At 46.0% G+C, this 24152-nt stretch overlaps 1 protein-coding gene across 2 annotated transcripts in view; it reads left to right on the forward strand.

Moving 5' to 3' along the window:
• Positions 1–374: 374 nt before the first annotated feature.
• GARNL3 (GTPase activating Rap/RanGAP domain like 3) overlaps positions 375–24152 on the forward strand; it is a 146743-nt gene continuing 122965 nt past the window's right edge. Inside the window, exons 1-2 of one of the 2 annotated variants that reach the window (XM_077850767.1) lie at positions 375–518; positions 16360–16530. In XM_077850767.1, the coding sequence (XP_077706893.1) occupies positions 508–518; positions 16360–16530 (182 nt within the window). In that variant the 5' untranslated portion in view covers positions 375–507. Of the gene's footprint in view, positions 519–1006; positions 1163–16359; positions 16531–24152 lie in introns of those variants that run through there. The other variant, XM_077850766.1, reaches the window with a different exon arrangement.

Here is a 24152-nt window from a genome sequence, read left to right on the forward strand (position 1 = left end):
CGCAGTGCTCAAGGGCTCTGAGACGGCTGCATCTGACCTGGGGAGGAGGTGAAGACGGCGGGGGCTGTGGTGGTTGTCACTCACACAGCTGGGGAGAGTTCGTCACATCCAGTCAAGACTGGTCGCCTGCAAAACTCACTGCGTCAGGCGCCACAAACGGCCACCAGGCGACAGCAGAAGCTCCACTTTAGTGGGTGGAGAGATCCGCGAGCTAACGCAGACTACGGAGAACACCTATTTAGCCTTCGGGGCAGGTGTCCAACCCCAGCGCACGACCGGCCGGGCCCCCGCGGCCGCGCAGGTGAGGCGGGGTGGGCGGGGCTTGCTGTGGGCGGGGCTTGGGGAAGGCGGGCTGTGGGCGGGGCCCTGTCCAAGCCGGGTTGGAGGCGGCTGCGGGGAGCGGGCCCCGGGCCCCAACCCTGGGGGCTGTAGAGAGAAAAGCGGGTCGGAGCCTGTGGGCGGGACATAGGGAGAGGCGGCTCCCAGAGGGACGCTGCTACGTTAGAAATGGCCAGAAGGTACTGAGGCGCGGAGGGACGACGCTCTAGGGAGCCGACCCGTCGGGTGAGGGCGGCGGCCCCGCGGGCGCTCAGCGGCTGAGCCGTAGAGGAGTGGGCGGGGCCCGGGGCTGTGCCGAGGGGCTAGGAGCGGGGGGCGGGGCCGCGGGCCCGGCGGCTGGGGACAGGGCGGCGTTTGCGAGTGGGCCCGACGGAGGTGAGGACGGCGCCCCCTGCACCCGGCGGAGCTCGGGGCTTGAGCGGGACCTTGACCCGCCTGAGGAGCTCGGGGAGGACGACGCTGAAGTTCGGGGCGGGGCGGGGCCTGACTCCGGAGCACGGGCGGGGCGGGGCTGAGACTCGGGGCGGGGTCGAGGCGGGGTCTGGCCCCGGCTGCGGGGCAGGGAGTGGGCTGGGCCGGAGTTCGGGGTGGGGGCGGGGCGGGGCCTCGGACCGGCGGCGGCGCGCGGGGCGGGGCATGGGCTGCGGCGTGCGAGCCGAGCGGCCGGCCGAGCCCCGCCGAGGCCCGAGCCCACCCGAGTGCGTCCGAGCCCGCTGCCCCCGCCCGGGGCGATGGAGCCGGAGCCCGGCGGGGCGGCCGCTGCGCTTCTGCGGCAGAAGAGGGCGGCGCTGCGGCGCAGGGGGTGCAGCTTCGAGAGCCCCAGGTACCGCGGCGGGGAGGGGTGCGGCCGAGAGGGGCGGAAGAGGGCCGCCGGCCACGTGGGGGGGGGGCGGCCTGAGGGGACCGAGGGCTGTGAGGCCGCGGCGCGGGGAAGGGGTCGCTGCGGGGCTCTGAGGAGATCGGACTAGGAGCCAGGGCCGAGCGGCCAGGGGTCGCGGGTCGCGGGGGCTGACTCGTCCAAGCGGCAGGTGCGGGAGGGTGTCGCCCCAGACAAGAACCAGTGAATGTTGGGAACCCAAACCCGACGAGACGCCCCCAAAGCGCCGGGGCTGAGGCAGGCCCCGAGCAGGGCTCCAGGCTGACCCGGGGCTGTGGGGAATGTGCCGGGCGCCTCCTGTAATTGCTCAAGGGCAAGGTCGGGAAATAGCCCCCTGAGTCCCAGGGAGGCCTCCGTCCTGCGGGAGCCTCTGCCTGTCCCAGGACCCAGGCCAGCTGCAGCCTCCCCAGCCGGGCCCGGCAGGTAACGCACACCTGCTGCCTCACAGCCCCGCCCATCCGGGCGCGGCGTGGCCCCCCCAATGCGCTGGGCCCTGGGACCCCTCCGGCCCGCGGACGGCTGTCCCCTGCCGGGAGAGCCCTTGCCCATCCCGGTCCCCCTCGTTTGGCCGAGGGAACTCTTCTGAAACTGTCCTGTGGGTCCCTTCTCCCTGGAACCTTGCTCCGCAGACACGCCTTCCACCCGCTCGGCTCTGCCGGACCCGTTCTCTCTCCTCCCGCTCCGCGTCGCTAGAGTCCGTCCCGCCCCCTTCCAGCGCCCCCCTGCCCCCCGCTTCCAGATGACCCCGGTAGCTTCCCCGCTGGACTTTGTCTTTACCACATCATGACTGGCCGTCGGGGCGGGGTGTAGCACGCCCCCCCCCCCCCCCCCCCCCCCCCCCCCGCTCAGGAGCTGCCCATGTCCCACAGCAGTGGTGGGGACGGGGTGGGGGACAAGGAGAAAGATAGGAGGTGGGACTCTGGCCCTCACTGAGGCCGAAAAGAGGAATCAACAGCTAGGCTGACAAACCAGACTCCTTAACATGAGGTGGGAGGCCTTTGCACTACTCGTGTGCCCCTTAGTGCCCTGGCCCCCAGCAGTACTGATGAGAGTGTAGGCATCATCGGGACAGGGATCATCCGGGTTCTGGTCACTACTCTGTCCCCAGAGCCCGCCCCAGGCCTGGCCTACACAGACATTTACTCTCTATTGAATGAATAAATGCCTGACCAGCTGGTAATTCTTCCCCTATGCTGTCTGTGCCTTTTCTCCTCTGTGCCTTTACTCCTATCATGCTCTTTGCTCTATTTAGAAGAGTCTTTTTGGCTGACACCTGTCCCCTCTTCCTCTGGGAAGTCTTCCCTGAACCCCAGCCTGAGCTCTGTGCTGTATCAGTAATCTACGTATATATCTGCAATTCCACATCCAGCTGTGTATAATTACCTGGATAATGCGTCTCCCCCCGCTCCCCCCCACTGGACTGGGAGAACCAGGCAAATATGCTCTCGTGTCCCTCTGCTCTGCTTACACTTGCTGCTGGAGAACGGCGGAGGGAAAAAAAATGTACCAAGAGATGAGGCTGAAGAGATGTGCCAAAAGCTGGATCCAGGCCTGAGGTAGAACATTTAGGTCAGTGCTGTCCAACAGAACTTTCCACAATGATGGAAACATTCTGTTATCTGTGCAGTTGGATCCCACAGCCACTCGCCACCTGTGGCTCCTGAGCACTATTGAGATACGGCTGGTGCAACTAAAGAACGGAATTTTAAATTTTATTTGACTTTAAATTAAATAGCCACCTGTGACCAGTGTTTATGATATTGGACAGAGCTGGTTTAGAACATTTTTCTCTTCTTCCAACTTCTCACTTTTGTCACCCTGTCCTTTGCCTCCATGACCTCACACGTAAAAGATGAAATGACTTCTCCAGAGGTTTTCTTCTCTTTTAAAACTCCGTGATAATATCATATAAACCTTAGAAATGATACCAGTTTTCTGAATATAAAAATAACATGTTTGTTGCACAATTTATTTAACCCATTTTTTTATTATCATACTTGCCAGGTATTACAAGTTTTCGCTCTAAGATACATCAAATCTTTGTGCATTAGTCTGTGTATAAAGAGGTAATCATTTCCTTAAGATAAGTTCATAGAAGTAATGGAAATGATTGGATCCAAAAAAAGAAATATTTTAAAGGCTTTTGAAGCATAATGCCAAATTGCCCACCAGAAGCTCATACCAGTTAATAGTTCTCCCAAGAGTGTATAAATGTGCCTGTTTCTCCCACCCACAATACAAGGCTTTATCATTTATAAATATTTGCTAAAATGGTTCATTTCTTTGGTAGCAAGGTGAAACTTTTTTCTATTTATAATTTGTATTTCTTTTGAAAATGATATATATTTGCATGCACTTTGTCCATTTTTCCTTTGGAATGTTTATCTTTTCCTAATTGAAGCACTATTAAGAAAATTTTTGTGGTCAAATACGTAGCATTTCTTACAGTTCATTATTTGCCTTTTAACTTTCTTTATGGTGTTTTTTGATAAAGTTTTCATTATGTTTTTTAAAGATTTTATTTATTTATTTATTTGAGAGAGAAAGAGAGAGAGAGAGAGAGAGAGAGAGTGAACAAGCGAGAAAGAGCATGAGCAGAGGGAAAGGGAGAAGCAGACTCCCCATGGGGCTTGATCCCAGGACCAGGACCCTGGGATCACGACCCCAGCGGAAGGCAGACACTTAACCGACTGAGCTACCCAGGTGCTCCAGATTGTTATTTTTTCAAATTTAGTCAAATCTATTTATTCCTCCTGCTTATGCTTCATTAGAAAATGATTTCCTAACTTGAAACAGATCAATGTTCATCTACAATTTCTTTTATTTTTGTTGCTTTAAAAAAAATCCTCTTTAATCCATTAATTCAAATTACCTCACTTTTAAGAGAAACTATTAACAGCTGTCTTGCGTTGAGTTGGCATAAGGGACAATTAGGGGCAAGAGAAGAAAAATCACCTGTGTGTTCACATACACGTGTGGGTCTCTGCAGCTGGTCTGTTGTTCCAGAAAGTCCAGGGTGGGAATCGGGTGTATGGATGCTCAGAAAGCTCTGCAGGTGATTCTGACAGACAACCAGGGATGAGAGCCTCAGCTTCACTTGTGGGCATGCTGCCAGATTTGCCTCCCTTACTCCAAGTCCTCAGTTGCTTATTTCCTGTTGTGTCAAGTTTAAATACCACTGCCTCGTGTGTAGGGCCTTTCAGAATCTGGTTTAGCCATATTTACTCAATCATGTTGACATCAGGAAAAACGGCGTGACTTTCAGAATGGCAGCTGTCTTTGCTAAATACCCTGTGTCAGCTCAGTTAACTGGCCAGCAGACACAGCCTGTGATGAGTATGAAGGAGCAGTGTGTGGTGTGGCCCAGGCTTTAGGCATCTGGGCAGGTGGCAGTGAGAGAGAGAGATGGGAATTCTGGGGGCCAGAGCAAGACACTGATGCTGTCAAACTACTTGCCCTAGATGTGTTTGTCCTCATTTTGTAGGAAGGTGTATCCGATAGTGTTCAAGAACAAGGGCTTTGGAGGGAGACACACCGGGTTCAAGTTTCTGTCTTTTCACTTGTCATATGGCTGTCCTTGTCCAAGTTGCTTGATCCTCTGACCCTTGATTAACTCCCTTGTGAAATGACAGTAACACCTATCTCACAGGACCAATGTTAGCTTTAAATGAACTAATTTATGCAAAGTGCTAAAAACATTATCTGTCACAAAGCACTACCAAATGGCAAATTTTCTGGACAAAAATGATTCACATTTATGTGCAAGTTCTCAACCTTCCTCTTGCCTCATTAAAATTCTAGCCTTACCCATTCAAGTTTTCCTCCTTCCCCATCCTCAGAGCAAGGGCCTACCCTGCTTTTTTGCATTTTTGAGCTGCAGATTTAGGATGAGAGGGATTGAGAAGAATGTAGGTACACAGGGCACTGGTGAGAACTGGCTGATAAAATACGTTGAGGGGGTGTTTAGAGGTGAGAGGTACAGAAACACCTACTTTGGATGAGGGAGGCTATAGGTCTGCCTGTTGTTTTTGTTGCTCAAAGATATATATAAGGCATATACCTGTTATCTTTCGTGACTTTGTGGTGATCAAGAAATAGTTAATGAACTTGAGTTATTTTAATTACTCCTCTATCGCTGTGCTGTGTCATTTTGGCTGCAACACTTCATAGAGCCAAACCACATATAAGCCACAGTATTAGCAGGGTTACACAGTCAGATTGAATTTGAAAGGCAAATTGTAAAGATCAAAGACTGTCAACATTGACTAGAACTGTAGACATCACTTGGGTTAGCTTCTCAGAGAGCAGTTCTTCATTCTTTGTTCTTCGAGTGTGGCCCCTGGACCAGCAGTATCAACTTGTTAGAAATGCAGATTCTCAAGCCCACCCCCCAAGTGAGCTGAATCAGAATCTCTGGGGTTGGGGCTCAGGAAACTGTGTTTGGGAACCAGGGCTCGCTCTCATCTAATACAATGGTTCTCAAACCTAACATATATGAGAATCACTAGGAAGGATTCTTAAAACGGTTCCTTGGGCCACACCCCCCAGATTCTGATTCACTAGGTCGGGTTGGGATGGGTCCATGAATTGTATTTCTAACAAGCTTACAGTATTGCTGGCCCAGGGACAGACTTTGGAAACTACCCCACTAGGGCAATGGAGGCATCTTTTTTATAACAGCCCTCGTCGCCAGTCACCTTCTGCTTATTACGTCTAAGCTCAAGGAGCCCACTACTGCAAGCCTTTTTGTTATTGGGCAACTCTATTGTCTTTCCCTAATAGGAAAGTCAAAGTTTGCCTCATTATAGCGACCACTCATCATTCATGATTCTGCTTTCATAGCTACTCGCAGCAACAATGCTGGTTGTGACGCCAGGTGAAACGTGGTGGCTTGGATTGTGGGGTGTAGACTCAGTGGTCAAGTGGTTCTTATTCCTGGCTACCCAGTTGTGATCATCGAACAGTTTTTGAGCTACAAGCAGGACTAATAATGCATCACATCTTTTGTGACCAGCACCTCACTAGTTGATTTGTTTGTTTGTTTTTAAGATTATCAGGGTCTGTGAATGACAAGCAGAGAAAAATTATTGGTTCATGGAATTGCAAAATTGTGGAGTAGACCAAGCAAGCTGTGGGAGAGGGTAGATCCAGGTGCTCTATTTTTATCATCCATAGGCTTTCTTCATTTTCAGGGTTGACTTTATTTTCAAGATCTTTCCTCATGGAGGCAAGGAAAATTAACATTTTGGGCTTACTTTCTACCAGTGTACAATCCCAGCAGAAAGTTAGTGCCTCTTTCTCAATAGTTCTAGAGCATGTTTCCCAAGCTTGAAATTCATGGGATCTTTTGTGTTGCATACTCATCCCTGAACCAGTCTTTTTGACTAGAAGTGGGTAGGACATGCTAACTGGCTAGGCCTGGGTCAAGTGCCATACCCAGAACTGAGGAATTAGATCACTTCCATTCACAGAGACCAAGAGGCAGTGATTGCCCAAAGGAAAAACCATAGTGCTATATTACCAGAAGTGGAATGGAAACTGGGTTGGTCAAAAAAAAAAAAAAAAAAAAAGAAAAGAAAAGAAGAAAAAAAAGAAAAATGCCATTACATCTGGGAAACTTTCCAAAATAGATACCCAGATGCCACCCAGAGTCACAGCATTGGGTTTTCTGTATTTTTTAGTTCTCATTGTAAAAGACGACCATAGTTGAGCATTTAAAGGATGCTTACTAAGTTTAGCCACAGTGGGTGCAGAGCCCTACATAGACAAGATTTTGAGTCACAAATAGAAAACATATTTTCTGGGCAGCCCGGGTGGCTCAGTGGTTTAGCACCGCCTTCAGCCCAGGGCCTAATCCTGGATACTCTGGGATCGAATCCCATATCGGGCTCCCTGCATGGAGCCTGCTTCTCCCTCTGCCTGTGTCTCTGCCTCTCTCTCTGTCTCTCTCATGAATAAATAAATAAAATCTTAAAAAAAAAAAACATATTTTCTACTTTCTCAAATATTGCTTTGTACAAAGTGGCTTCCTTGTTAGTAATGCATATACTCCTTGTGAGAACAAATCTGATGCCAAGACAAATGCTTTCTTGTTCCTGAACATGGATTTTAAGGCCAAGGTAGAGTCAGAAAAGAAGAATTATCCATTATGCATTATGTTGCTTTCTTCTTCCTTATGTTTCTCCTGACTTTCAGATTCTTAGATTTTTTTTTTTTTCTGTTTTTCCAGGAGACTCTTTCAAACCCCCCCCCCCCCCCCAGGTAGTTTTGTAAACAATTATTTTAACATGGACTGTTTTCATAATCTTCATTTCTCTATATTATGTAGTTATTCTTCTGGTCCGCATCGGGCCCTTAAGTATTTAATCACAAATAAATCTGCTGCTGTCAGTTTTCTTTTGGAAAAGCAGCAGTCTTCCTGGGAAGGATTATTAAGAGCTGTCTTATATTAGGCTGACATAATGGGCTCTTAGGGCCAACAGAAGAAAATTAATTTTCATATTATGTCTGTTCTCCTAAGAGAAGGGAAAAAACAACTTTTATTATTCACCAAGAGTTTAAGTTAATACAAACCAGCTTCCTTTCTTGGAGGAAGACAATAGTCAAATTTGTTTTGCTTTAGAAGGTTAGTATGAGAAATTATGTTTGGTTGTCTGGTTTCCAGAGCTGAATATCTAAACAGAGATGAAGCCTGACAAACAATGCTATAAGAAAATTATAAGAGATTTGGCCTGTACAGTGAGACTCACTGCTGGTTTTCCTATGGGAAAAAAATTCTAAAGCAGCATGTGCAAGTGTAGAGGTATGGGAAAATGTGAGCTGCACATCTGCTAATCTCTAGAGCTGAGATCTCAGAGGACAGGAAGCAAATGGGAGTGAGCAATGAGGTGTCACTGCCCAAGGAGGTTTATGTTAAAGGCTCCTCCTGTAGGATTGCTTATAAAAGTAAAAAAAAAAAAAAGTCCATGGGAGCACATCAATACAATACTAATAATTTTATGCCAATCTTTGTTTTCTGACTTGAAAAGATATCTAGGATGTTCATATATGTTAAGTGAAAAAGAACAAGTGACAGTGACTTCTGATAATAGCAAATGTGTAGAATTACAAATGGAATTCAAGATTTTCCAGTAGCCATATCTTTTTTAAGTAGGCTCCACCCCAAACATGGTGCTTGAACTCATGACCCAGAGATCAAGAGTTGCATGTTCTACATGACTGAGCCAGCCAGGTACCCCCTCTATTAGCCATATCTTAAAAAGTAAAAATAAACAGGTAAAATTAATTTTAATCGTTTATTTTGTTTAACTCAATATATCCAAAATACTACCACGTTAACACATAATCAGTATTAAAAATAATGAAGATAATTTCCTTCTTTCAATACTTTCTTTGAACTCTGGTTTTACACTTGCAGTATCTCAATTCAGACTAGCCACATTTGAAGTGCTCAGTAGCCATGTGTGGTCTGTACTGTGGATCCCTCATTGAAAGTGCACAGATGGATTTCGGGTAGGAAATTTTTGAAAGAACTCATCAAGGTTTTTGTTTGTTCCATAATGCGACTATAAATCACAGTGAAATAAAAGAAAAAACGTAGGGGAAAAAAGGGATACCAGGAGACTTTAGGAAAAAGAAATCACTAACTAAACTTTCTTAGGAAGGACATCTGTGATTTGATGGACTTTTATTAATGGTTCACATATACCCCAAGTTAAATTCAGACTCTGAGACTTAAATGCAAAACCACTGTATCATGGATACATGCTGTAATTATTTTTTTTTAATTTTGGAGAAATCAGTATAAATTAACAACAACAAAAAAAAAAAAAAAAACAGGGCATGATTTTCTGTGTCAAATGCTGCTGATAACGTTCGACAAGAAGAACTTAGAACTGACCACTGGGTTTAACATCATGGGATCATTGGGGCCTTTTGACAAGAGTCATTCCTTTGGAACAGTGAGGACGAAAGTCTCACTGGCTTGGCTTCAGGAGATAAAGGAGAGGAACTGGAAACTGAATATAGTTAGCTCTTGTCAGGAGCAGAGGGGCAGTGAGTTGAAAAATTGTTGGTTTGTTTTATTTGGTTTAGATTTGAGGTTTTCTGCTTTTGTTTTTTAAAGATGTTTTTATCCGATGGGAATGATCCAGTAAAGAGAAAAGATTTCAGTAGGGAGAAGGGAGTGTTTTACTTGAAAAAGAGAAAATTCACAGCGGATATAATAGCTGCCTGCCCACATTTGAAAGTGTGTCAAATGAAAAAGGAATCATGGCCACTCCGCTCTATGTATGGCCCTGGGCTAGACCTAAAATCACAGTGGGTATGAAAGATAATAAACCAAATTGGGCTCAACACATGAAAAGTACATCCCTGCAGTCTGTGTGCCCTATGCCAGCATGGCTTACTTCAAGATGCAATAAAATTTGTATTACTGGAGATGTCAAAGTATCTATAGGTTAAGACCAGTATTTCTCAACTCTTTTGTGTTCTCAGCACATGTGGGGATATAACAGTTTTTGGCGGCACACTTGAAAAGGTGCAAAGCAGTGTTAAGGCTGTCAGTGACAGGAAGAACATAATCATTACCCACCACGGTGGTGACCTGAGAAGGTTCCCCACCTAGCACACCATTCTTTGGGTTGTCGTTTCGCACTTCTTTGCTGCTTGAGCAGAAATGCTTAGTGCTGCAAGCATGCTGTCTTTTATATTCAAAAGGCAAAATGTGTACGTATTCCGTAAAAGTGTATACCCTCTTGCTGCCCCTGGAGGAATTGCCCACCATTGCACCCACCAGAAGAAAATCCTGCCCTACTCTGCACAGAGTCACGTGAACTGTTAGGCTCAAAATTCAGTCTGACAAAGATCACTTTAAGAGGCCTATCGGTCAGGAATCCGTTGCAGACAAGAGAATCCACTCTACTAGTATAAGCAGAATGAGGTTTCTTAGTGACATAGGGAATTAAGTGCTCACCAAGTTGTTGGCAGGGTGGATAGCAAACTCTAGTCTGAACCCAGAACAACTCCGAGACCCCAGAACCACTGTGCTCTGCCATGATCAGGAAGGCTGCCATTTATAATAAGAAGCTGATGAATCAAGAAGCTTCTATTAGCTTAGTTCACTGCAGAACCACAGTAGCAACTCTGCTTCGATCCCAAAGGTGCCACTCTGGCTTCAGAAAGCAATAGGATCAACTAGTTACTGACTCCAGAAACACAATAGCTCTGTCATGATCTACAAAAGCAAGATGGTGCCCTGTGTCCTCTTTCTGAATCTGCCAGGCTTCGTTCTGAGCAAGAGGCTCCCATGAGTGCCTCTGAAGTGTGGAATCTAATTCCTCTCCAGAACTCCAAACTGTAGAGAAGGGTAAGGCATTGACCTTCTAGCTTTCTAACTTTTGTACCCTGGAATAGGGTTGAAATGGGTATTCAGCAAGTCATCCTACAGTATCTGCCACAAATTGCATCTTTCTTCAATCACGGCAAAAATAAATTAGACATATTGATCAAGTTGGTAGCACACCAATGAAGGGTCCCTTACAGAGGTGAAAATGAGAAATTCGGCTTTAGCTCGGTGCTTGAACTAGATCTGCCAACTATATGTGTCCAGTGATTCTACAGTTTTAGCACAAATGGAAGTTAGAACATAAGTACCTGTCTTGCATTTTATGATGGGAGAGAAAAGTGTCTTTAGGAGGCCTTCCAGCCATTGAGTGTTTTCCAGTGTCATGCCACTAGCAGCCTAGATTGATGTTTTGCAGATAGATTGTCTTTGCTCCATGCACTTTTCACAGGTCTCACAAAGTAGCTGCCTGTCAGAGACTGGCAAAGAAATAGAGCAGGTCCCACAGCAGTCTGATCGAAGCCACCAGTGACCTCATTCAGGAACAGCCAGTCTGACGTCGTGTCGCCTCCCTATTCCAAAAGAGTATCTTCCTTATTCAGCAACTATCAAGCACTTTGTGTCCTAGGCATCGGGGACACACCATGAATGAGACAAGTGGGGTTCCTGCGCTCATGAATTGGACATTCTAGTGGAGGGATGAGACAAGGTTATAGCAAACAAATGCGTAACATTTGGGGAAAGAGGGAATCTGCCTTCTTGTGCCCTGATCTGCTTCCTTGACTGCAGAGCCAGCCCAGATCCCAAAAGCTGCTCTTGGTTTGAACAGAGGCAAGAATGACGATTTGCACTTGCTTTAAGATTATTTTCAGCCAACAATCAGGGCAAGGAATAATGTGCAAGATCAAGAATGCAAGGGAATGAGTGTGGCTCCCAGAAACCTTCCAGGTTCCTCTGGGAATTTCACCAGAAGCTCTGTGATCCAAAGGGCAGGTTGGCCTCCTGGAAGGAGCCAGAACTGAGACCTTATTGCATCATTTTGCTGCATGCAGGGGTCTACCTACCAACATGTGAGACAGCACTTAGGCCTCAGTTGCATCCTTTCATGGTCTATTTCTTGCTAGATCACTGGGCCTGGCAGTGGTCCCTAATTGGAGCATTGGTCCCCAACTGGAGCGCTTGGCTGAGTCCCACTCAGTGGCTGCAGTTGCTTCCTCATGGCCTTCAGCAGGGAGCTGAGAAGGTGGCCATGTTTCTCTTTACTTACCTACCTTAAGACCCAGATACTAGCAACACTCAAGGTACACTGAGGATTTGGGAGTTAACAGCAGAAGAGGAGAAAACTGTAACCTGTCTTCAGTCCAGTAAAAACCCAGGTACCTGCCAAAGCCTCCCTACACAGAGATTTGCTCAGAGACACCCTCCTTGCCACTCCGCCAGGCCCACGCGCCCTCCCAGAAAGCACATGGATGCTGTGAGTCAACCTTTTCCCAGCCACATTCTAAGGCATTTTATCTAGAGCCATGTGAAGTCTGTCTGTTGTATTATTTGATCTTTTGTTTTGAGAGAATTCTTTTTTTTTTTTTTTGAGAAAACAAAGCTGTTAAATTTTTCATTTGATACCTGTCCAAAGTCTTCTGATCTGTACTCTTCATCTGTCTTTTGCAAACCTTTTTTCAAGTGTCCTGTCCTCATTTATTCCTGTGTGTTCATTTTGGAATTAAAGCAGTTCTGTCTGGGTCTGTGTTTACCCATTAATAACATGGGCAGATTCTCCCTGACTCCCTTCCCCCATCATCTGAGCTGTGGTGAATCCTCTTTCAGAGCTGGCACTGGAGGGCTGGCCTGGATGCTCCTCAGGAAGCAGGAAGGGTCCAGAGGCAGTGGGAATATGCCATCTGTGTTTCCTCCCCCCTCATGCTTTCCTTTCCCTCCCATCAGCCAGGCCCCTGTACATGGGGGGTTTGTGAGCCCATAGCAGGACTCACCTTGAATTTCCTTTTTTTTTTTTAAAGATTTTATTTATTCATGAGAGACACACAGAGAGAGGCAGAGACACAGGCCGATGGAGAAGCAGGCTCCATGCAGGAAGCCTGATGTGGCACTCGATCCCAGGACTCCAGGATCACGCCCTGGGATGAAGGCAGGTGCCAAACCACTGAGCCACCCAGGGAGCCCCTCACCTTGAATTTCCAAACCCCACCCCACCACCCCCCACTTCAGGGCAAATGGGCCCCTCCAAAGAGGACCTGGGTCAGTGTGGTTTCCTTTGGGCCTTCTTCTGGTGGACTTTTAGCTAATATCTTTGAAGAAGGTCAAATGCTTCTAAGATCTACTTTTTCCTCTCGCCTTCAACCTTTCCCCAGATTAGGCAAGCCCTCCTATTAGCACTCTGGGACAGGGGAAGCAAAAAAGAAGAAACGGCTTTTTCCCAGTGTTGTCCATGCTTCTAGTCCTCATTCCTCCAAATCAGGCATTGTCAGGCCCTTGGAACATTCTTCCTCACGGCCCTCACCTTCCATCAGATAGGCAGAACTCGGTGTTCGCTTTCAATTTGTCCACACCTATTGTATACAGCAGATCCTCAGAGCATGGAATTCAGCCACTCTCTTATTGCAATAAGTTTCTTCTGTATATTGGGCCATTTTTACTTACTTTCATGGGTTCCAGGTAGTTATGCCAATGAACACTTGCTCTGCCATCCTTCCAAGAAATTTCTCAACTGCTAGATATACTCAGTAGTGAGACCATAAGTCTAAAATGTCAGGAGTTTGGGATGCCCAGGTGGCTCAGCAGTTGAGCATCTACCTTCGGCCCAGGGCGTGATCCTGGAGACCTAGGATCGAGTCCTGCATTGGGCACCCTGCACGGAACCTGCTCCTCCCTCTGCCTGTGTCTCTGCCTCTCTCTGTGTCTCTCATGAATAAATAAATGAATAATCTTTTTTAAAAATAATAAAATGTCAGGAGATTAAGAGGAACATACATTTTTGTAAATTGGAAAGTTAAGACTAAAAAAGCTAACAAATGAATAAAAAGATTAAAAATAACAGTGATGGGACGGAATATGAACAGTTAGAAAACGAAGCCCAGGAATTAGCTGAAAGGATGAAAAAGATGAAACTCGCAGAGTAGAGTTATGGCAAAAGGATAAAAGTAAATGATAGCAAAGACTAAAAGAACTAGCATTTAAGTATTTTTAAACAAACTTAGATTCAAGTGCTGGAGAATCACATGCTAAGACAATGAAATATTCTAAGTATTTGAAGATTAAAATAGGTGGAATGTAAGCAATACATAAGGTTATCTCATTCTGTAATGTTCCATATTAAAGATGCACCTGTAGGGGCACCTGGTTAGCTCAGTTGGTGGAACATGTGACTCTTGATCTCAGGGTCATGAGTTCAAGCCCCATATGGGGTGTAGAGATTACTTAAATAAGTAAAACTTTTAAAAAAATGTACTTGTAGTGACTGATATACAGAGATGTTAAGACTGTTTAGGTAGAAAAGCAGGCACAGAACATTGTGCAGTCTGTAAACATACATGTCACACAAAGCTTTGCAGATAAGTAGAGAAAGGATCATTAGGGATCGCACGGCTCTGTTAACCGGAAGTGGTAAGAGAGTGGAGGTGGGGAAGTTGTGGGCCCCGTCAGATCCCCTCAGGTCCCCTCACTATTTCTGGCTTCTTCTCCCCTCTCCTCTCCTCTTCAATATGCTGTGGCTCCAATGCCCACACCAGCCTGAGTCTTCTCAGGTGCGCTGCCCTCACTCCCCTGCAGCTGCTCTGCACATATGGGTAACTGGGGGTTTGTCCCCCAACCCCACCCGTGGCCCTCAGCTCCTTGTCTCAGGCAGGACAACTGAGGCTCAGTCTACCTTGAAGGGCACTGTCCAAAATATAAGGTGAGCCACATAGGTGATTTTACATTTTCTAGTAGCCACATTAAAATTAATTCTAATATTAGAACTTTATCTTCAACATGTAATCAATATAGAATATATTAATGGGATGTCCTAAATCCTTTTTTATGTAATTATCTTCCAAGTCAGTGTGTATTTTATGCTCCCACAGCTCACTTTGCCCACCTATCAGTTGCTCCGTTGTCACATGTGGCCACTTAGGACAGCCCAGCTCACTCAAACCAAAGCCCTCCCTGCAGAGGACTTTGCCTGCAAATGAAACTTCAAGTCCCTGCCCTGCTTCTTCTGTTCCTTTATGGGTTTCTTTTAGGAGCACTCTCTTAAATATTTTGCATGTAAGTTTCTCTTTTTTTGTAATTTAAAAAAATCTAGAAGTTTCAAAAGGAAACAACAACAAAAAAATGTATCTTTCATCCGGAAGCCCTGCTTTGTGGTTTATTGTTAAGGCAGCCATAAACTCTAGGGAGCCTGGGTTTCAGAAGACTTGGGGGCAGAGAGTCCCACTGAGTAAAGAACAACTGATAACATCCCAGAACCTTGGCTTCTTGCCATTTGTCAGATGTGGAAGGCTTGAGCCTTTGATGTCTGTCTAGCTGCGAGATAAGTAGCCTAAAGCCATCCTGGGGTGAGATTATCTGGAAGTCTGGCTCAGGTATCCAGCAAACGGATTCTCAGGCCCAGGACAGGCCACGGGGGAAGCTAGGTCACCACTCACAGAGGAGGAATGGCAGAGGAGCCTGGCAACAGTGAACTTTTTCTCTTTTAACATGCCTGCAGCCTAGCTGGTACCACTGTAGCAGCTTGGGAGTGGGCAGTGCCTTTCTGGCTTCACATAGCGAGGCTGTATAGACGCCCTTCCTTTGGCATCCAGCTCCGCAGCAGGCTGGTGGTTCCCTATGCAGATGCCACCTCCTCATTGATAATGCTGCCTGAGCCAGTAGGCCTTCTGTGTTTTGCCTTGCCACAGTCTTTATTAAGAAGACATTCTAAAGAGTCCCTTTTGACCAAAGTGCCATCTCAGATGGCATTTTACTTCTATTTTTGCATCTCCAAGTAATTGGATTTAGTTTGCTTATTTGTCTGTCACTGGAGGTAGAGGTGAGGGAAGAAGGCTGGCTGCTAATTGGCTCAGAGAATAATTCCAGTCCAGAGCTGAGATGCCTGTGTTTCCCTAACAAAGCAGCCCCTTAATCCCAGAACTACCTTTCCCACTTTCCTCACTGGGTCCTCAGAGAAAAGAGCAGGCAGGTTGAAGGAACACATTTCTCAATTTATTCTCATGTGCAGCTCATTTATTTATTCAACAGGCTTTTGCTGCTTATGTGCTACATATGCCATTAGTCTTAGAGTGTTGGTTTGGTCCTTCCTGTCTAGTGTTGATGCCCTTTTGGTGGCTCTTCTAGCATATTTTAATTGGAAATAAGTAGAGAAAACCAAGTATTCTTGGATTCACAGAGTGGATAACCTCTAGTTCTTCTCCAAAATCACCCTAGACAGAACTTTCTCTTATTGAACGAATGTTGCCTTTTTCTAAATGAGCCTGTGGCGGCCTGAGTGCTCCCTGGTTCTCCTTCTCCTTCTTCCACTCCTTGACATTGTGGATGACTTTGCTCAGTATGGAGGGATGTGACAGGATTTCATGGGTCCTGGGGTGCATGCCTTCCTCTCCCACATTGAGCAAGGGCATCACTCTGCACAGTGAGGATGGGATGCAGTCTTGGTGGGGCACCTGGGCCTTGGAAGTGCCTTGGCCTCATTGCCTCCTGAGTTCCTAATGGGGCCCGCTTCTAGGTAAGAGTGCCAGAATAGGCCAGTGATTGGCCTGCCATTCCTCTTTCCTGTTCTCAGTACCTTTCCCAACTCCTTCTGCTTCAGCTCGGCACCTCAGCCTCCAGGTCCACTGATGGATCCACTGACGAAAGGGTCCTGTAGGAGTCAGATGGCACAAACCCTTCTGTGGAAAGCCAAGTCGTCTCTCTCCTTTGGCATCCAGCCTCTTCAGACATGGCCAACAAAAGACCCTGAAGTAGAGTCCCAGGTCAACCTGTAAGTAAGTAAAAGAAGCATCATCTTTGGGTCCACGCTCACTCTAACTTGAAATCCCTTAATGCTCAGGAAGCAAATACATTTTAACTTTTCAAGGAGGATAGGGAGGGAGAAGGGAGTGGATGTTTTTGGTTCAGAGATTTCTTTTCTGTGAATGATACCCTCCTTGTGTATTTATTTCTTGACTTGGCAGTAGTCACTGAACACCCACTCTGGCCAGGCCCTGTGTCAGGCATGGTGAGCAAAATAGATTCAGGAGATTTGCAGCTCATGGGACAGATAGCCATTCATCAGATAATCATGCAAATAAATTGTGACAAGTGCTATGAAATGTGTTGCCTTGATTCAATAAACATTTACAGAATTTCTTCTGTGTGCCAGCAGCATTTGGGGGATATAAGAGAATAAGACAATGTCCTTATCCTTAAGTAGCAAATCATATCTACAAGGGGGAAAAAAACTCGAATATTATTCAGAAGAAGTAATAAAAATAAGTATAGTATTAACTAATGTGTGAGCAGACTGAAGTCCCATAGGGTGGTAACTGTGTTTTCCTGTTTACTCCTGAATCCTCAAGGCCTTGTTATGATGTACAAAGATATCTGTTGGACAAATGAATAAGAGAATGAAAAGGAGAATATGAGACAGGGTACTTTGTTCTCCAGCGGAATCTGAGGCAGCTAGTTGCAACAATACAATTGACTTAAAAATAAATGAGGTGCCTCATCATTTCAGTGTGACAAATATTTATCAATACCTGCTGTACCCAGTGCTTTTGTGAAGCTAATTCGTATCTGGGGGGAGGGATCAGAATATCCTGTGGAGCATAAACAACCCATGCGAGGCCCACCCCAGAGACTGATTCAGTGGCTCTGGAGTAGGTGAAAGAGGACTCTTCCAAGTGTTTGCCTTCACAAACTTAGAGTCTATCCAGGGAGACAGACAGTAACCAGATAACTCCAGTCCTGCGTGTAAAGAACCAAGTATAAAGGGCTTTAGAAGTAAATACTCTCTACCCCGGGAAGAAAAGGGGTAATAGTTGAGATCAGCCTGGTAGGATGAGCATTGGCCAGGGCAGGAATGGGGGAAGAAGACCACTTTAAACTCAGGGAACTACAGAGTGAAGGCTCAGATCCATGGAAAATATGTTCCAGCAAAGTTGACAGGCGTTAAACCAGGGGTTCTCAATGCTGACTACACGTGAGAATCAACTCTGGGAGCTTTAAGAACAAGGAAGCTTGAGCCATCCCTCCAAGATCCTAGGTCTGGGGTGGGACACAAAGCCCAATGCTTTATAAAGCTCCCCAGGTGATTATCATAAGCCACAAAGGCTGAGAAATGCTGCTTTCACAAAAGTGACCATACCTAATTAAATAAATGCAAAATAGGAGCAGCTTCGATTCCTCACCAAGGGGTCTGAACTTCACATCTTAAGCAATGGGGAATCTTTGATAGCACTTACAATCTGAAGAGATAATGCAGTTTTAAAAGTGCAAGGTCACATCGTTTAGAAAAAATCGTGATTGCCAGTTCCGTCCTGGATTCTTCAAGGAAACCAGGGCGAGTCTAGAGTCACCTCGGGCTTTTCGGAATGACCACCATACTTTCCATAAATGGCCCCTTAATGAGAATATGAGATTGAAACTGAAGCCTAAATTTTCAGTAAATATTGAATTATCTGCACAAAATGATCCTGTTGTTGGCAAGGGAGAGGAGACTGGGCCTCCATCTACCCAGGGTGCAGTGAAGAGAACCGCACGTAGCCCGCTGGCCTGATCTCCCAGCTCTGGGTGAGAGCTGGTCCACACCCGCACGCACGGCGCCGCCTCTTTTCTAGACTACAAGCTCCACAATGCTCCGCGCGCATGACGCAATCCAAGGGGCGGGCAGGGCTTCGGGAGAGCCTATGAGATGCAGCGGGAGCAACGGAGTTACTTAAGGGTGGGACTAGACCCCGGTGATTGGCAGCCGTCCGGCGGGGGTGGCTACAGCGATAAGGGGGCGGTGAACCGAGTCTGGGTGGAGGACTGGACCCCAGACTCAGAGGCCGGACTTGAAACTGACTGTATCAGGAGGCAGATGTTGGGTTCTCTGGAAAACGGGCTAGAAAGATGAGTCTTTGAGAACCGCGGCCAATCTGGGCCGCTAATTCATTCATTCATTAACTCATTCAACAGTATTTATTACTTGTGTACCAGGCACGTCTGCAAACATCCTCAATACGTTTTCTCATTTGGTCTTCATGAAAAATCCGATAAGGTAGTTACTCCCTTTTACAGATAAGGGAGCTGAAGTCCAGAAGGGTTAAGAGACGGTCCAAGATACACAGTTTGTAAGTGACAGGGCAGGGCTTTTGAACCTAGATTTGTCTAGCTCCGGTACTCAGCCTCAGGGTGCTCAGCCATGCAATCAAGAACTAAATGTTTAGGTGTCCACAGGGCATCTTGATATATATGAATGTATTTGCATACATATTCAAATGAAGAATATAACAGTAACACCAATCTGAACAGATTCTGATATCAAACAATTCACTGAACACCTTGTGTGCTATGCTGGGCCCTGGGCTAGTAGTCACTGGGTATGCAAAGAAAGCCTCTCCTTCCAGATGAAGGGGGCTGAGGGAATACTCTAGGGCAGTCCAAGGAGGTTTCCCAGTGGAGGGAATACTTGAAGAATGGAACTTTACCAGGCAGAAGTGGAAGAGGCCTTCCCAGACAGAGGTGACCATATGTGCAAAGGCCAGCAGCATTAAAGCACTCTGGGTGTTTAGAGAACTGTGAAGTCTCATTTGGCCAGTGCCTCTTGAGGAGGGCCAGGCAGTGAGCTTCGGAAAGTAGACAGAAGCTAGTCAACCACTGGCGAGTGGGAGGGCTTAACCACTCACTAAGAAGTTTGGTCTTGAGTCTGTAGGCTGGGGCATAGCATCCATCAGACTTGCTTATTAGAAAACTAACTAGTGTCAGTAGACAGCCAGGTTATAGTAGGACAAGACTGGTGGTAGGGGACCCTATTAGAGTGTCCAGGGAGGAGATATAAGAGTTCTAATGAGTGGCAGGAACCCTGGGATTGATTCAAGGAATATTAGAGGGGAAGATTAAGAGTGCAGGTGGTGGTGTAAGTGACCCTCTGAGTTTTGACTTGGGCAGCTGAGTGGTTGGTCTTGCCATTAATAAGAGGACCTGAGATGAGGCGATGCAAAATCCAAGATAAAATAAGACAAAGATCATTAGATAAATGTCATCAGTACAGAGGAAGGGTACTGTTACATCTCTGGGGGCAGGAGATGCTTAGGAAAGTCACAGTAATATGAAGTGGACCTTGAAAAGGGAGCACCTCCCTTCCTTTTCTTTTTCTTGAATAGACTTTAATAGGCAGGGGCGGGGGTGATATTCTAGATGGCCAGATCTTGGTTTGCCTCTTATGTGGTGCAGTAGTAGGAAGTCTGGAAAGTCAGACTGGGGGCCATATTGAGAAAAATGTTGTACTTAATCCCTGGGCTACTGGTAGACTCTGAATAGTGTCTGAGACACACAAGTGATGATTTGAGCCCTACTTTGGCAAAGTTAATTTCACAGCTGCATACAGGAACAAGGCCAGGAGCCCATTAAGACATGGACTAGGCTGTCTTCTTGGTTTTAAGTTATATAAATCCAACTGAAATTAGTTTAGGCCAAAAAAGGAGAATGTCTGGGTTCATGTAACCAAACTAAGGAAAGGGACCGATCTGGCTTCAGGAATGGCCAGATCCAAGAACTCAAATGCTGCCAGGTCAGTCCATTTCTCTCTCAACTCCCATATCCTCCCAATTCTTAGCCCTGCTTCTCCGTGTCTATTGGCCTCATTGTCTCCTACTGTCTATGAGTTGTCACCATGCAGTGGGTGGTGTGATCTCAGGGAGCATGAAACTTAAGAGGAAAAATCTTTTCCATTCATTGGAAGAACCCTGGGGAAGATCTGGGCCACATATCCATGCCTGGTTTTTTGGGCGAGTATGTTACCAGGGGAAGAGGAGATAGTTCTTGTTTGCCCTGGTGAGCAGAGCAGCCTTGGAGAGCAGCCTTGGAGAAGAAAAGGAATTGTCAGGAGGTAGGAGAACAGGATTCAAATGGGTCACAGAAGCCAGTGGAAGGGTTTCAAGATGCAGAGTGGTCTATGACTGATCACAAAAATAACTTAGGAAGTTTTTTCAAAAACATGGCCCAAGGAACCTATTTAATTGGGATCCCCCATGGTGGGACTCAGGCAGCTGGCTTATGGTGTCTAATGCAACCAAAAACTTGCAGATCGAGCTGCAATCTAACAACTGGATGTGATGACCAGGAAGCTGTGGAACACCATTGAAAATCATGCAGTTTCATCTGGGAAGGGAGGGCAGGAGGCAGAGTAGAAGACTGCAATCCTAACTTCTCCCAACTCCTACCTTGTTTCAGGACCATTACTGACCCTAAATGAGGTAAAATTTCTTCCTAGACATGTTTTGGTTCAGTAAACTAGGGAAAAACTAAGCAAGGGTATTCAAAAGATGGTTTTCAGAGCCGTTCTGCCTTAAAAGGATGTCAGCCAAAAGCGGAAGGAAGTTTGAAAAGTTAATCATCCCCTCTGAATTATCTTTTACAATCAGTCTTTCCTATGATTCATTACAACATACTACCAAAACGTTGGACTTCTTACAATGTGTAATTCAGATTTCATTTCCCCCACAAGGCTGAATTGGCAGTGATTTACTTTTTGATCTTTTGAGAAAAATTGGCATGTATTTGAAAGAGTTTGTCTTTAAGGCATTATACAAATATTAGGCAGTTTTGTGCTTAGACATTTTTAAAACAGCTTCCAAAACCCTTGAAGGACCTAGTTTGTTCCTGAATGAAAGGCCACTTAAATTTAAAATGCAGTGCTAGAAAGTAAGCTTTTTGGTTTACTGTTGGGGGAAATTCTATTCCCCTGTCCTCATGTTTCCATAGAGAAACTTTCCGTTCTGCTTGCCTAGGGAGAAGAGTTTGGACTGCTAACTTGTCCCTGCTCCCCTTTCCCCTCTTGCTCTTGGAATTTGACTGCCCACAGAGCTTGTATGTTATCTCCTCTCCTGTTTCTATTTGGAAAAATACACCTGAGTCCTCTAGCGGCAGGTGTAGTGGCCCATCTGCCTCAGTCTCCCCTGTTGAAGCTCGACAGTCCTGAAACAGCAGTTCCCCTGGCAACCCTCCAGGCAAATTTCCCTTGAATGGCCTGTTCCAAGGTCTAAACTGGAGGGACAGGGAAGAATAGGAAGCCCATTTGGCTGTTGGGCTCAACTACATTTACCAGTAAGACTCTGATAGTAAGGAACTTGATATCCTGACTTCCATTTTCCTAACTCCTGTCACTAACTCTTAGCTGATTCCAAACACAGAGAAGAGAGTGCTCTGATTTACTGATAAGCCCCCACAGCTCCCACGATTGTGAGACAGGCAAGGATTTGTGTAGGGAGTTTGGTGGGGAGTTTTGGGGGTCTGTTTTGGTTTGCTTTGTTTGTTTTTCCTCTCTTGTTCTTGCCTGTCTTAGCAGAGCATCTGGCATGTAGAAAGTGCTCACTAAATATTTGTTGGGTGTTAAGCGAAGGGTGATAGAGCAGAGGTGCCAGCTAGGAGGCTTCTGTCTGCAATGATGAAGGTCTGAGCTAATGCAGAGAACGTGGAAATGGGGAAGGAGAGGAGGAGTGAGGGATGAAAGACATTGTGGAATTCTTACACACGCCCATAGGTGCAAAATGGTATACAAGGCTAAACATTGCAGCAGTATTAGCAATAGCAAAAGATTGAAAACCATTACCTAGGGAATCAGTTAAACAAAATATGATGCATCCACTCAGAGGAATACTTTGTGGCCATAAGAAAGAATACAGGAGGGATCCCTGGGTGGCGCAGCGGTTTGGCGCCTGCCTTTGGCCCAGGGCGCGATCCTGGAGACCCAGGATCGAGTCCCACGTCGGGCTCCCGGTGCATGGAGCCTGCTTCTCCCTCTGCCTGTGTCTCCGCCTCTCTCTATATATCTGTGAGTGACTATCATAAATAAATAAAAATTAAAAAAAAAAGAAAGAATACAGGAGCTTTTTTTTGGTACTGATTTGAAAAGATCTCCAAGATACATTAAATGAAAAAAAATAACAAAAACAAGGAGTAGAATTGTGTATAACATGCTACCATTTGTGTGGAAAAAAGGGAAAAGGGAATATGCATTTTTCTTTGTCAATGGTTAAGCATCTCTGGGAGATATACAAGAGGAAATAGGGGACTGAAGGGGTAAGAGAAAGGGAGGCTTTCCCTGTACAACCTTTTATCTTTGTGGGTTTTGAACCAAAGGTGAGTGTATTCTCTCTTCAAAGAATAAAATACAAATACACAGATACAAGCATACAACTTTCAAAAGCAATGCTATGCAGGCAGCAACAACAGCACCCAGTGATCCACCCAGTGCTGGATGGGAGGGGAGTTAGGGGTGATTGCCCTGAACCTTGTACATTGAATGACTGGGGAAAAGGTGGCAGTTTGCTAAGCCACACGTGGGAGTGGATGTGAGTGTGGTCAGTGCCTGGGTGTCTGTGGAACTAGGGCCCACACCTGGAAGTCCAAGTTTGCAGTTAGAGAGAAAGATCCAAACTGGAGCTTTGGTTTGGGGAGTTGTTAGCTTAGAGCTAATATTTAACAGCACAGGAGTAGTAAGATCCCCAGGAAGGGAGGTGGCCTGAATCAGAAGGAGAGGCTCTTCACTGATCAAGCTAGGCATGGAGTTAAAAATTGCATTGCTGCTTCGTGTGATCTAAGAACCAGGAGGAATACGGTCTCACTCTGCCAGGACATCCTGGCCCTTTCTCAGGAACTAAAGTTGCATGTGCCCTACTCACCCCGGAGTTCAGCAGCCCCTGGAGGAGTAACAGCTAAACGCAATCAGGTTTCCTAAGAGGTTATCCATTGCTAAGAATTGTATTCCTTTGACTATTCGAGTTTTCTATTTTTCAAATTTTATGGTCCTCAAGGGCCAGCAACCCATTTTTGGTGCTCACCTCATCTCAAAGTACAGTACAGAACACTTTAAGGACACACTATAAATAGTGACTAGATAGTATTATTTTTTTTTAATCGTTGCTCTTATGGATCAAAAGAAAATAATTTAGGCTGCCCTGCCCTAAATTCACCTAGCTAACAGTCATATTTATAAGTCTCATTTTAGCCTTGGAAGCAGACTTGTTTTCTTGACATCTTCTATAGTAATAAATATTCTTATTAAAAATACTCTGCCTCCTACATTTCTGTAAGTTTGGTTTATGTATTACTTTGCTTTCTTTAAAGCTCTTTCTCACCCTTGGCTTCATAGTCTCATTTTCTTAGACTATCTCAGAATCAGAGTAGCTTAGCAAAGTCAATGTTTTAGAAAGCCTTTCAAAATATAGTTTGACCTTAAAAGCACAAAGTAAGCTGCGTTTCTTCCTTCCTCAATGTGGTCTGAATGTGCTTGCAGGAAAACTGAGCACAGATAAGCATGGAATGGATCTAAATTGATCCAGAAAATTAGAAGGACAATACAGAGATCACTTAAAATGTAACCTGGACTTCCCCCACTCCCCTCTCCTAGGTCACCTCAAG

The sequence above is a fragment of the Canis aureus genome, chromosome 16, assembly GCF_053574225.1.
Source record: "Canis aureus isolate CA01 chromosome 16, VMU_Caureus_v.1.0, whole genome shotgun sequence".
In the NCBI taxonomy this organism is placed as follows: Eukaryota; Metazoa; Chordata; class Mammalia; order Carnivora; family Canidae; genus Canis; species Canis aureus.